Genomic DNA, 15,294 nt, shown 5'->3' with positions numbered 1-15,294 from the left:
TATATATATTCCCCTTTTTTCCAGTCATTCTGTTAGTTCTGTTCTTCTAGAGAACTCTCACTCATAACAGTTTGTGGGGCTAGGGAAACTAAATTGTAAGGATGAGTTAAGTATCTTGAACAAGCTTGGCAATTTGCCAACACTTACAATTACTGAAGTTGCCCCTGGTAGTATTGAGAACTCTCAAAACCCATGGTTAGAAATATTTAAAAGGTTTGCTACATGGAATAGGGAATTTAGTGATTCTATATATAAAACTTTTAACAATTAATAATAAGAAAAATAGCCGGGCGGTGGTGGCACACGCCTTTAATCCCAGCACTCGGGAGGCAGAGCCAGGAGGATCTCTGTGAGTTTGAGGCCAGCCTGGACTACCAAGCGAGTTCCAGGAAAGGCGCAAAGCTACACAGAGAAACCCTGTCTCAAAAAACCAAAAAAAAAAAAAAAAAAAAAAAAGAAAAAGAAAAATAATGACGCTAGCTGGTGGCTTCTAGCATTTCTGCATAAATTGACAATGACAAAAAAAATGAGCTTATGGATAAAATTAACCAACTTCTATCTCAAGATACAGTGGCAAAAGAAAAGAATGAAGTTAATGGAACCAGCTCCAGATGTGCATAGTCTAAAGATTTCTAAATGTGATCTTACTTGCAACCTTTTGGAGAGCCTGCTCCAAGACCACCTCTAGGGTATGCAAAACCATGAATACAGCAAGAGCTAGACTTTTTCTATCTGAGGGCTAATCAGGAAATAACACGCTTTCTGATAGTAACTTTCTCTTTTATTTCATCTTGAAAAATCCTCCCTGAAAAATCTACATAGTTCCATACATTCTCCACACAGCCACATACCCCTTTTACACAGTTACATCTCTTTTTTTACATAGCTCCATATCTTTCTGTGCACACATCCCTCTTGTGTATACATTTACCCTCTCTACTCTGCTACATTTCTTCACACACTACTACATCATTCACTCACTCTTTACTCATTCACTCTTTCGCTCTCCTCATCTTTCTACCCTTAATACACATCTCTGTCTCCACAGCAAAAACTCTGGACAAATAGGAATTACATTTTCAGGTCACAAAGCATTTCTTGATTAAACAATAAAAAACAGAGCCATTCTGATCACACAGTTTCTCTTAGGTTAGGGAGGTTGTGCTGACTGGGTATGGTGAGTAAAGTAAATGTAGCTGTGAGTGGTTAGCGTTTCCAGACAGAGAGTGACATTGAAATTCAAGACTTAAACAATAAACAATTAGTTGGCTGGACCTTGAGGCTAAGAGTATGTGCAGAAACTCAGTTGCTGAGAAAATTATGTCTACTAAAGTTGCTCTGTGCCTGACCTTGGTTCAACAGACATTTGGGAACTTACCCTTGTGTATTCTCTGCAGGGGCAACTAGTCTGTTTTGGATTTGTTCTGAGGTCTCAGCTAAATGTGAAAAGCTGTCTTTGTAGTTGAGAATACAGTTATTTTCCTATGTCAGTCTGAGTATGAAAAATATTCTAGTTTTATTCCTATTTATCAGAAGTATACACCTTAAGCAGAAATCATCTTCCTGACCATCCACAGCTATATTTGTGCCCAATAGATGGAATATATACATGAGATAAACACACAAGTGAGAAAACACCCATAGCTATTTTTAGGGAAGAAAAAAGTGGCACGTGAGAGAAATTACAGACAGAAGCAACCGGTTTTCAGAGTCTGTGGTCCCATAAGCCTTGCTGATTCCATCAGAGGATTACTCCTCTGGTGGGTCAACACCTGAATTATTAATTGCCATCTGTTGTATACTCCCATGGCCTCCAGCATGCCCTGGAAGGGGATTTCCTCTCCAGCAGCCATAGAGCTCATGTTGCAGAAAAATCAAACCAAAGCCTTCCTAAGATTGGATTTGAAAGATGCAAGGGTGTTAGTTCACACTACATTTCCCTTTAACTCTCCAATTTGGTCTGTGCAGAAGACAGATGGATTGTAGAGAATGAGAGTTGACTATTGAAAACTTAACCAAGTAGTGACTCTGATTGCAGCTGCTGTACCAGATGTGGTGTTCTTACTTGAACAGATTAACACATCTCCTGGTATATGGTATACCCTTATTGAATCTAGCAAATGGCTTTTTCACGGTACCTGTTTCACAGTACCTGTCCATAAGGACCACTAGAAGCAATTTGCTTTTACTTGTTAAGGCCAACAATATACCTTGACAGTTTTAACTCAAAGATATATTAGCCCTCCAGCCCTGTGTCATAACTTTGAAGGGATCTTGATCATCTGTGTCTTCTATAAAATGTCACACTAGTCTGTTACATTGATGGCATTATGATGATTGGACCAAGTGAGCAGGAGGTAACTTTGGACTCATTGGTAACATAAATGCACATCAGAGGATGGGAAATAAATATAGTCATAATTTAAGGACCTACTACTTCAGTGAAATTTCTAGGAGTTCAGTGGTATGGGGCAAGTAGAGATACTCCTTTTAAGATAAAGAAAGAAGCAAAATGTTTGGTAGACCCATTTGGATTCTGGAGACAGCGCATTCCTCCCTTGAGTGTGTTACTTCTGCCAATATACCAAAAGACTTGGAAAGCTGCTAGCTTTGAGTAGGGCCTAAAATAGGAGAAGGCTCTTCAACAGGCCCAGGCTGCTCTACCACTTGGATCACATGATCCATCAGACCTGATGGTACTTGAGGTGTCAATGGCAGATGAGGATGCTGTTTGGAGGCTTTGGCAGGCCCATCTAGGTGATTCACAGAGAAGACCCTTAGGATTTTAGAGCAAGTTTACCATTATCTTCAGACAACTATTCTCTTTGAGAGATAGCTCTTTGCCTTAGTGGAAACTAAATATTTGACAATGGGCCGTAGTATTACCATGTGACCAGAGCTGCCCGTCATGAGCTGGGTGTTACCTGATCCACCAAGTCCTAAAATAGGATGTGCACAGTAGCAATCTATTATCAAATTGAAGTGAGAAGGTCCTGAGGGTACAAAGAAGTTTAACAAGGAAGTTGCCCAAATGCCTATGGTTTCTACTCCTGTTAAAATGTTTTCAGTTCTCAAGCATCTCCCTGTAGGCCATGGGGTGTGCCTTATGAATGGTTAACTGAGAAAGAGAAGACTAGGGTATGGTTTTCTGATAGTTTGGTATGTTATGCAGGCACCAACTCAGGACAACCCCAAAAGATGCCAGTGAAAGAAAATCCTCACAGTGGGCAGAACCTGAGACAGTACACATGGTTATAGTTTTGCTTTGAAGGAGAAATGGTCAGATATGCAGTTGTTTACTGATTCATTGGTTGTAGCCAATGGTTTGATGGATGGCATAGTTAGGGAGTTAGAAACAGCATGGTTAGAAAATGGGTGAGAAAGACATTTGGGGAAGATATGAATCAGTCTCTTGGAATGGGCAATGGATTTGAAGATACTTGGATACTTGTGTCCCATGTAACTGCTCATCAAAAGGTGACTTCAGCAGAAGAGTTCAGTAATCTGAACTCCTGTTCTGTGGATAGCCAGCCTCCTTCATCAGCCCTTCCTGTCATTGCCCATTGGTCCAAAGTGGCCAAAGTGGCACAGATGGAGGTTATGTGTGGTTGAGACAACATGGACTTTCATTCACCAAGGCTGACCTGGCTATAGCTGCTGTAGAACCTCAGATATGGTACCATTCATTCCCTGGGGTGACCAGCCAATAGCATGGTGGCAGGTTGACTACATTTGGACCATTTGCTTCATGGAAAGGGCAATACTTTTTCTTTACTTGTAGGAGTCCAGCTCCTACCTTTTGAAGGGTTCTTAGGAGAAGGAGAGAGGGATAAGAAAATACTAGGTAGACCTAGACAACGAGAAGAAAGAAAGAAACACAGGATAGCTTCAGGAGGGCCCGGATCAGTACCCAACAGCCCAGAAATTTATTGAAAAGGGCTTTTTATAATATTCCAAGGAGAGAGGCAAAAGACCTCCCCATTGCAAAATCAAAGTACCCTGTACAGCCAAGTGTAGACCCTTCCAAACACCTGGTAAACATGCCCATGACCAAATCATCCCATTATGCAGCCCTGCTGGGTAAAGCAAGCTCAGATTCTCTGACCCTGAGTAAGTTCTCAGTAGGAAACCTCTGTGGCTCCCACATTTACTGGAATGGATACTTATTCTCGTTATGGATTTATGTTTCCAGCATGTAATGCTTCTGCCAACACTACCATTCATGGATTTACAGAATGCCTTATCTACCATCATGTTATTCCACACAGTATTACTTCTGACCAAGGAACTCATTTCACAGCCAGAGAAGTGTGACAGTGGGCCCATGGTCATGGAATCTACTTGTCTTACCTTGTTCTCCAACATACTGAAGCAACTAGCCTGATAGAAAGCATGGATCAACCTTCTGAAGACACAGTTACAGTGCCAGTTAGGTAGCAGTAGCCTGGATAGCTGGGGTAGGATTCTCCAAGAAGTTAGCAATATGCCTTGAATTGGCGTCAAATATATGGTATAGTTTTTCCCATAGCCAGGATTCATGGTCCAGGACTTAAGGGGTAGGAACGGGAATAGTTCCATTATCCTGTAGTGATCCACTAGGAAAAGTTTTGCTTCCTGTCCTGGGACCTTAATCTGGCTTAGAAGTTTTGGTTCTAGAGTGGAGAGTGCTCCTGCCAGGAGATACAACAAACATTCCACTGAACTGTAAGCTCGGACTGTCGCCTGGCCACTTTGGGCTTCTGTTCCCTTAAGCCAACAGTCTAAGAAAGGAATAACAGTGTTAGGAGGGGTGATTGATCCAGATTACCAAAGAGGAATTGGATTGCTTCTCCACAATGGAGGAAGCAAGATTATGTCTGGAGTGCAGGAGATCCTTTAGGGCATCTCTTGGTGCTACCATGTCCTGTGATTAAAGTCAACGGGAAACCACAACAACCCAATCCAGGCAGGCTGACAAAGGGCACAGACCCTTTCAGGAATGAAGAAGGTATGGGTCACTTCTCCAGGAAAAGAGCCAAAACTTGCTGAGGTGCTTGCTGAGGGTGGAGGAAATACAGAATGGGTAGTAGAGGAAGGTAGTTATACATACCAGCTAAGGCCACATGACCAGTTGCAGAAATAAGGTTTATAATTGAGTGTTTCTGTCATATTTTGTTAAGAATGTGTTTATTTAGTTATGTTTTCTTTCCTCTTATTTCTTTTTCCTATAGTGTATCTTGTAGTAGAGGATAATTATAGTCTCCTCAATTGAGATATTAGCAGTACTTAATCATATTTGACATACTACAAGAATATCCTTCAAAAAAACATTGTCACCTTTTCTAAAATATATAATGTGGGATAGTATATCATGTAATTATTACCTGGTTATTGTTTTTATTTGGAACTCAAGCATACATAATAAGGAGATGTGAGTGTGTATCAGGTTGACAAGGGGTAGGCTTGTGTTAGTTCTTGATTTTCAACTTGATTATATTTGGAATTATCCAAAAACCCAAGCAGCTAGGCACACCTGTGAGGGATTTTTTAGTTAATTGGATCATTTGAGATAGGAAGACCCATTTTAAATCCAGATCACTTGAATTTGGAAGACCCACCTTAAATCTTGGCTGCACCTTGTGGCAGCCTATACAAAAGACATGAAAAAGGCTTTGTTTTTTGCCTTCTTGTCCTCATTCTCACTGGCAAGTTCATGTCTTGCTGCTGAGGCATTCCTTCACTGGCATTAGAGTCTTCTTCAGGATTCTGATGCATGCTGAGGACCACATGAGACATTGAGCGTCATGGACTGAACAACTGCTGGACAGACAGCCACTGTTGGGCTAGCTTGGCCACAACCTGTAAGCTACTGTAGTAAATCCCCTTTATCAATTCTGTTCCTCTAGAGAACTATGACTAATAACAGTATCTTTTTTCATGGACTTTAAAAAGTGTACATCAAATTTTTTACTTTAAGTTTTTGAATAAACAATATATATGGTCCATAAATCAAAACAACATAAAAAGGTGTCCAGTATAAAGCATTAAGTGTTCCCATTGCCTCCATCCCCCTGCCTTTGTAATCACTTGTATTAGTTCCTGGTCTTTAATTCCAGAGCTTCTTTATTCTTTATGTAAAAGTACATACATGATTCCCTTCTTGAATATACTTTTATGTAGAGCTCTCAAGCTGTGGACACTCTTCTGGGCCTTGGTGGGTTGTGTTTTTTTTTTTTTTTTTTTTTTTTTAAGTGTGTGTGTGTGTGTGTGTGTGTTAACTTGGAGACAGTTCTCTTCTTCCTCCACTATGTGAACTTTTGGGACCAAGCTCAGGTTTCTAGCCTTGGTGGCAAGACGTCTTATCAGCTCCCAAATCATGCTTGTCACCATAGTATACAATAATGTTTTATGACTTGATTTTTTTATCTTGTCAAAAACCGTTCTAGATTTCTACCCTTATGAAGTCTTCAGTTTTACCTAAGAAATATACATTTAAAGTTAAATTGAAAAAAAGAAATACTCCCTTCCCTCCCTCCCTCCCTCCCTCCCTCCTTTCTGTTTTGAAATTGATGACAATTTTATTTCTTATGCATAAAAGTTGATGGAAAGCCATTACTAGCTCTATTAAAGAAAACTGAGCATTTTATTGAAAAACATATTAACTATACTTAATATACCATATTCTAAAATACAGCTTGAATACATCTAGCATGCAGTTTAATTTTAGTACAGTGGATTGAGGACCAAGTATATATATGTTTCATGTATCATGGCTGGATTATAATTTGTCACAGTCATCATTTCTTTGTTGTGCAAAACCTAATCTTGCACAGGAAGAGAAGTGAAAAGATTGGTCAGCATGACACTGTATTGCCAGTTCACATCTGCATCAATAGTATCTTTCTTACATGGATTGAATACATTTTAGCGTCATCTACAACTGTGGTCACATATCGGAAAGCAAACTTCAGCATCTGATTTATAGCTCCTGGCTCATATTCTATAATCGCCATTTCCTCCAGGAGTTGTGCATCATCTACATCTTTCGGCATGCTCTTGGGAGAAGCCATCTTGTCAGACTCTATGATAGAAAGTGATCAGGCTTTTTGAACTAAATCATCCGCATTAATTTACTTAGTTCTGTTCTTTGTTTGTTTGTGGTTTTTGTTTTTTGGGGTTTTTTTTGGTTTTTCGAGACAGGGTTTCTCTGTGTAGCTTTGCGTCTTTCCTGGAACTCACTCTGTAGACCAGGCTGGCCTTGAACTCACAGAGATCCGCCTGCCTGTGCCTCCCAAGTGCTGGGATTAAAGGTGTGCACCACCACCGCCCGGCATTAGTTCTGTTCTTGATGCAAGTTCTTTCCAGAGTGTGGGTTTTCCAACTCATCATGTACCATTGAGCAGTCTTCTCTCACATGGCTAAAGTATGTTTGTTTTCTTTGTCATATTAGTGAAAGGATAAAATGACTATTTAATAATATGGGGTGACAACCCAACACAGCTGATGAAAAGATCCAAAGCATAACTGGCTTTCTCTTAGATTTCTAACCCTATCATACCTTTTGGGGTTCCATAGATAAGACCTGCCCTTTCTATCATGTGGTGTCACCTTTGCGCACAGTCCTCAGACTTGCATGACAGGCTTGGGGTATTTCTCCCTTGAACTGAGTGTCTTGACTGGAGCAGGACTGTTTCAGAAACAATGAATTCTTCTGGTTATAAACATTATGGCAGCCTCTGCTGAGGACCCTTTGCCAGCCTTTGATTGGGTTCATCCAGTGCCTCTTGAAGACTGCTGGAGCTCCTGTTCACCTCTGGAATGGCACTCACCAACTCATGGAAAGCCCTGTGGTTCCTACTCAAGTGGCTTAGAAGAAGCCACTGAAAAAGCCCTGGATTAGTATCATTTTGGGGAAAATGGTCTCCTGTTACCCAATGAGGGCATGGAATTTCCTATTCAGCCTCTGTAGCCTCTGCATAGCTGGGAATAGAAAAAACAGGACTATTGTAGTGCATAACCTCATGCTGTTCTAATGTACTCAAAATAGGTCTTGGATGTGGATCTTTATGCTTTTGGAAATGAGTCTCTGCAGCATCTAGTGTTGATGTTGCAGGTCCTGTGATGACCCTTATATGCTCATATTTGACAGGCAACATCCGAGACAGGTTGATTAATCCTCCTGTCATAGTTCTGATATTTTGGATGAGGAGTCCCTTGGGAAGTTGGCTCTTAAGTTCAGCTAACCCAGTGGTTAACATGAAGACAATGGCTCTGCTTGCTTATATCTTACCACAAGGATTGCACCGTTGCTTTAAGTGAGTCAAGCCTGTGGGCAATTGAGGAGAGTCGTTGGTTGACCACATTAGACTGGGTGACTGAGTGTGTGCGCATAGACTGACTTGGTATCTTTAGCATGGTGATCACGGGAGACTCCTGAGGTGTGTGATTTGAAGTGCATTGTCTCCTGTTAGTCTGACTGCAGTGTTGTCTCCAAGAGTGTTGAACATGAGAACTCAAAGTTTGCCTATGAAGAGGTCCTCAGTGATGTGCGCCCACCCAGTGAAGGGGATAGAGCTGGACTAACCACTGGGAACTCCTTACATCCTTTTCCTGGAGAGTTGTTGTCCTCAGAAGAAATCCCAAGACAAGGTCCCCCAAAGGACAGTCTGGGTGTCTTGATGAGGTCCTTTTTCTCTGCCAGCTAAAGAATTAGGGTAGGACAAATCAAGTGCAGCAGATGGCAGGGGAAAGTCTCTCAACACTGCAGACATCAGCAGACAGACTCGGCAGGGAACGGTGTTTACTGGGGTGAGGAGCCCACATGCAGCAGACAAACAGAGAAAGCCTATTGCAAAGAGGCGGGGCCTTGGGAAGCTGAAAAATTCAAATTCCAAACTTCTATTGAGCAAAGGTGAGTGGACATGAAGGGAAGAAACTTTAGGAGGCTAACTATTTAAAGCAGACAGCAGTTGATTCTTCTGGATGTCACAGTCGCCCATGCAGCTGTTTCCTTTGTATTGGTAATGCCAGCAGGTAAAAAGATCTCAGTCACTTCAACAACAGAACCCTAAATGTCCATTAAATTCCATAGAGATGCCATTAGTTAAAAGGTCTATTAAATTCAATAAAGAATTAAATAGATATACCAAGATCTTTATGAAGAAAAATCTAGAATTTTGTTAAGTATAATTAAAAAAAAAAAAACTAAAAAAGCTTAGCTATCCATACCCAGCTTATGCTATGAACAGGTTTTTATTTTATTATTATAATTTGTCCAACATTAGTATTTAGGATCAACTTTTTTATTTAACATTCTTTTTTACATACAGTATATTTTGTTCATATTCCTTCTGTAACTCCTCCTCCATCCTACCCACCTACTACCTCATATTTGTGCATGTTCTGTTGTCCCCTTCCATAAAACAAAAAAAGGTCTAAATAAACAACCATCAAGGCAAAGGATAACAAAACGAAAAACACACACAAAAATATGGAATCAGTTTTGTGTTGGCCAGATGCTCGTGGGCATGGGGCCTGCCCTGGAGTGTGGTTGATATACTCAGAGATACTCCATTGGAGAATTTTGTGTCTGCTCCCCCTCTGTGCTGGGGTTTTTGTGTGGTTTGAACTCGTGCAGATCTTGTGTGCATTGCCAGTCTCTGAGTTATTATGTATGTTGTCCTGTTGTGTCTGGAAGACACTTTCCTTAGAGTTATCTACCACCTCTCGCTCTTAAAATCTTTCAGCCTCCACTTCAGTTCCTCAAGCATTGAGGGGAAGGGTTTGATGACGACAGCTCATTTAGGATGCTCATTTAGATAGCTCATTTGGGTGCTCCAGGGTCTCTCACCCTCTGCACATTGTCCAGTTGTGAGTCTCTGTTAAGTCCCACCTGCTGCAAGGGAAGCTTCTCTGATAAGGGCTGAGTGATGTACTGATCTGTGAGTATGCCATTAGTATGCCATTAGGAGTATTTTGTTACTTTGTTCTTTCAGCAGAATAATGGTACTGAGTTTTCCTCTAGAACCTATGAGCTATAGTCTCAGGTTTTTGGCCACCTTAACAATGTCAGATATGGATTCCATTTCATGGAGTGGACCTTAAATCCAATTAAAAAATGGTTAGTTACTCTCAAAACATTTGTGCCACTATTACACTAGTTATATCTTGCAAGCATGATAATGTGTTAAGCATCTTTTTATTATTATATTGGTTCCCATAGAAGTTACTTTATTTTTTCATTGTGTATATATTTTTGTCTCTGTGTGGGTTTGTGCACTTGTGTGCTGGTACTCTTGAGGTCAAAAGTGTATTGGGTCCCCTGGAGATGGAGTAATAGAAGGTTATGAGCCTTTTGACATGGGGTACTGGACCCAAACTAGGTAAAGCAAGCTGCTCTCTTAACTACTGAGCCATCTCTCCACTCCCTACTGGAACATACGAGTTTTACAAATATCGACGTTTTCATGTTTCAAAAGTCAAAAAAGAGGCTGTATACAGAAGCTTGAACAAATATGGAATAATATTTCTTGTGCAATATTATTTTAAAGTGTGCTGCATTTTCCTTACTGATTTTGTTAACAGTTCAAAGATGTGTTTGATTAAATAAAATTAACCTGTGAGCAGGAGGCTGAGTCAGCAAGTAGCTGACAGGAAGTGGTAGGGAGGAACCAGGTGTAGCAAGGGTTTTTAAGTGGGGACTGAGAGAAGGACGCTGGGTTATTTGGAAGACACCAGCAAAGGGAGAAGGTTAGCTACTTGCTATTCAGCTCTCTGAGAGAGCAGAATTCCTCTTCAGCCTTTGAATTGTGAGTTCTTTAGAGGGATAGAGATCTAGATAAAGTTTCCCTTAGTAGCGTTGAAAGAGACAGTGCCTGCGGGAACAGAATCCCCTGTGGCCCTCGCAGCCGAACTGCTGCTGGTAGCAGGACAGTTGCAGTCTCTGATTAGGACAGTTGTTGCTTAAGGGGCAGCCACAGTAAATAGTACAATCAGTTAACAACAATTTCTACTGTTAGAAGTCACAATTTAGTAAAAAACTGGATAAGGAAAGTGGCACACTAACTTTTCAGTTGAAGAAAATGTCTTTGTGACCTTTACTTGTTAGCTTTAAGAAGATGCGTAATACTAGATTCAGGTGATTGTAAAACTTTAGAGTAGTTACCTGAAAGTATTAATTCATAAAAGTAGAGGATGAGTTTATTAAAAATGGACAGCACAACCCAAAATAGTGGGTCAAGACTACATGAGAAGGTTCTAAACAGAGAACTGGCAGGAATACAGTTCAATTTCATTTAAAAAAATAGAGCAGAGCAAATCGACCTTAAGTTTATTAAAGATACTACTTTACATGACCTAGACTCTATATTTGCTCCTTATACTGTGAAAGATTTCAATTATTGAGTGTTCTCATCAAACGTTTGTATGTAGATTGGGATTCCAAAAAGAAAATTTCATTTTGATGACTTGTGATCTTCCTGGCCTGCCTCCTGAATGCTGAATTATAGACAAACACCCTACATTTGGGTTCAATTTGACTTTTTAAAGGGACATTTCAGGACAGCAATTTCAAATAATAAGTTAAATAATTCCAGGTCTTGGCACTGAGTACCTTTCAGATCCCACTTCTATCTCTACATTGTGAAGTTCAGAAAGGCAGAGCTAAGTATCCATTCTCAGTTTGCCTTGAGTAAGTGGTCTTCACAACTGAGTGAACATTTTGCTAGGCATTTGGTTTTTAACTGTGTAGATGATTATGTACTTCTGGGTTTGTCAGAAACTGAAGAATATCTCTTCAAGTTTCAGTGAGTCAAATTGATTAAAAAACTCTCAAGTAGCTATAGCTAATAAAATGTATGTTTTTCTATATGAAAAATTTCTGAATTTAAATTATTTATTGTTGATTTTAGATGCTGTCATATTATTTGTATATAGTTTTTATGGAAATGGAAGAGTATAAAAATATAAATGTGTTTTTTTTTTCTTTAAATACATAGCTCCACCAAGTATGTTAGTGAAGGATGAATATGTTCATGACTTTGAGGGGCAGCCATCCTTACCCACTGAAGGACACTCAATTCAAACCATCCAACATCCACCAAGTAATCGTGCATCAACGGAGACATACAGCGCCCCAGCTCTGTTAGCCCCATCTGAGTCAAATGCTACCAGTACCACCAACTTCCCCAACATTCCTGTGGCTTCCACAAGTGAGTTATGCAGTCCAATGTAGTCGTAAGTTTTCCTAACTATTGAATATTTATGTGTAGTCACTTGGAGAAACCTCAAATAAGTAAAAATTTAAGCTGCTGTGGTCTTTCTGGTGCTGGGTATGCTATCGGGGCCAGGTGCATACTAGGTGAACTCTCACTTCTGAGCCATACCACTCAGCCCGTAGGAAAAAAGATGTTAAATTGGTGTTTGAGTTCATTCTGGAGAAAATGGTGTTTGTAATTTCTTTAAAGTTTCTAATGTTGATAGGCAGTCAAATGTTATGACTCTGATTATAGTCTTAAATTGAAGTATGTTATTTACTATTACATGCATAAGTAAGAAGATTCCTGTATTTTTCAGATAGATTTTAAAGAAATATTTAAGTAGTTAACAAGTAATTTTTTTAATTATCATATGTGTGAGTGTGTAATTGTGTAATTGTATGTGTGCGTATATGTGTGTGTGCACATGTGGGCGTGGTATGTTTGTTGAGGTCAGAGGACAGCTTTGTGGAGTCTTTTCTCTCCTTCCATCTTTACATGGGTTCTAGGTATCAAACTCAGGTCACTTTCCCTATTGAGTAAGCCATCTCACTGGCCCAGCACACAGCCTTGAACCAAGATGTTTTTAAAAGTTTGTGCAATTGAAACCTTCCTTTTTTTTATTTTTGGTTTTTTGAGACAGGGTTTCTCTGTGTAGTTTTGGTGCCTGTCCTGGATCTCACTCTGTAGACCAGGCTGGCCTTGAACTCACAGAGATCCGCCTGGCTCTGCCTCCTGAGTGCTGGGATTAAAGCTGTGTGCCATCGCCGCCCTGTGAAACCTTTCTTTTAGTCCCATTATTTTGTCTGAGAGGGTAACTTTATAGTAGTCTTCTCAATCTCCTGTTGTGACTACTAGGAAAAAGGGCTTTTAAACAGACTTTTAATATTTATTTTAATATTTATTTATTATAAATAAATATTAATATTTATTTAAAATATTAATGACTTTAAATATTCTTGCCCCAGGTAGGCATCAAGTATTTTAACCAGTTTAACCAATATAAAGCTAACACATCTTTGAAAAGGATTCTTGTGGTAAAGACTTTTCTACCATGTCATAGGCGGTTCTCAGTCTGTGTTCTGTTCTGTTTTCTTCCTTCTTTTCCTGTCTCTGTTTCTTGATCATATCAATGGAAACTAGGATCTCTCCTGTGTCAGGTGAACCCTGGACCACTGAGCTACATCCCCAGCCCAGGCTCAGCTTTTCTGGGAGCCTAATAAAGATAGTGTGATCGGGTTTTGTTTGTATTGTGTTGTTCAAAAGTTGAACAACGTCCTGCTTTGCAAAGTAGAGTAATTTCTTTGTTTAATTAAAAAAAAAAAAAACAACAAAAAACAAAAAGGAGTGTTTGTGTGTGTGTGTGTGTGTGTGTGTGTGTGTGTGTGAGACGGGGTGTGTGCTGTGGTATAATGAAGAAGTCAGGACAGCCGCTGGTGTTGGTCCTTTCTGTCCAGCTTGTTGGTCAGTCGGATTGCTTGCAGCTGTGTATGCCGTATGCCGGGCTAGCTGGCTGGTGGGCTCGGGCTCTTGTCTACCTCCATCTCATAGGAGGAGTTACAGGGTCACACTGTTGTGTCTGTCCAGCTTTATGTGGGTTCAGGGGATAGAACTGAGCTCTGCATGTTTGCAGGGCAAGTGCATTACCCACTGAGACATCTTCCTAGCCCCTAATTATTATTATTATTTTTAAATTTAAATGTTACAGAGCATGTGAATATTGTTAATTCATTTGATTACTAAGGAGCATTGTTTTTAAACCTATATTGTCAAGAGATTGTTGACTGATATAGATTGATATTTGTTACTACCTAACAATGTAGTATCTGTTAGTATCAGTTTAAACTCAGCATTGAAATTTGGGATAAAGAGGAGATTTATGTCTGAAATTTTTTTTGCTTCCACCCCTGACCCTTCCTCTAGTGCTGGGTATCCAAGCCAGTGTGTCACCCATGACAGGCAAGCACTTTACCACTGAACTGTGTGCCTGGCCCCAGTAATTGTTTTCAGAATTTCTCAGTCCATTTTACCACTTGCAAGCGGTCTTTTTCAGTGGTCATAATCTTAGCACAGATAAATTGTGCACATTTGACAGAGATGTGTATGTATACAGCTTTTGGGGGTGGGGTTGAGACAAGATTTCACTCCATAAGCCAGGCTGGCTTTGGCCCTGATTTCCTTGTTTGAGCCTCTGAAATGCTGGGATTGCATGTGTGCAGCATGACACCCAGCTTCCATCTCTGGCTTCCCGTCTTTTTATTTGCTCCTTTGGAGTACGGTTGACAGAAATGATGGAAATGGAAAATAAAATAGATACTCCACTTAGATGTAGATTACTGCTGGGCCCAGGCACGCATTTCAGTTTTACATTCTCTGGAGAGTGAGCTTTGTTCAGTGATTTCCAAAGTGACTTCATTTTGACTTTTTCCTCCCCTCCCTGCAGGAAGAGTGTGCTTGAAGGCCAGAAAAAGATGTGAATGAAATATATCCAATTCTGTCTTAATACTTTTTAAAGTACATTTTTATAATTGAAATATAAATACTGTAGATTTTAGAACTTGTGAAATTTTTCCTTATTTCTAAAAAGATATATTGATAGAGTTAAAGGAAAGAAAACAAATTAGATTAAAATAGAGGAATGGGAAGGCTATTTTACATGAACTGGTTTTACATTGTTAACATCTCGGACACTTGAGTCTGTGGTGGTTTTAAGGAATTGTGTTATGTAGGGAGGAGAAATGTTCTTTGTTTTTGTTTTTGTTGAGACAAGAGTCTTATAGCCCAGCTGGCCTTGAGTTCCTCTTGCTTAGGCTTCCTCCTGTTCGGATTGTAGCCATACCACTGTGCCTGCAATTCCTTCTCTTGTTATTTAGATTGTGGTGACTTTTAGTTTCTTCATCTGATTGCACTCCATTTATGAGAAAAGAAAAACAGCAAATGGGATAAACATGACCTCATGCTTGCTTTAAGAAATAGCCTTTTTCCACTTACAAAATAAAACCTATAAATGGCAGATAATAAAACATAATGGGATATATATTGAGCAGGATAGGAGCCAAAT

The 15,294-nt window shown here is 39.9% G+C and overlaps 1 protein-coding gene across 2 annotated transcripts in view; it reads left to right on the top strand.

The window, feature by feature from the left end:
• Nucleotides 1-15,294, top strand: part of Smad4 (SMAD family member 4) — a 64,556-nt gene that overhangs the window by 24,797 nt on the left and 24,465 nt on the right. For both annotated transcript variants that reach the window (XR_009375201.1, XM_059245969.1), the window contains exon 5: nucleotides 11,976-12,188. Coding sequence is in view for 1 of the 2 variants with exons in the window: in XM_059245969.1 (XP_059101952.1) it covers nucleotides 11,976-12,188 (213 nt within the window). In the remaining variant the exon portion in view is untranslated. The remainder of the gene's footprint in view (nucleotides 1-11,975; nucleotides 12,189-15,294) is intronic.

Source organism: Peromyscus eremicus, chromosome 19, assembly GCF_949786415.1.
Source record: "Peromyscus eremicus chromosome 19, PerEre_H2_v1, whole genome shotgun sequence".
NCBI classification, from domain to species: domain Eukaryota; kingdom Metazoa; phylum Chordata; class Mammalia; order Rodentia; family Cricetidae; genus Peromyscus; species Peromyscus eremicus.
Note: the sequence above shows the minus strand (reverse complement) of the source record. Positions and strands in the feature narration are given on the sequence as shown.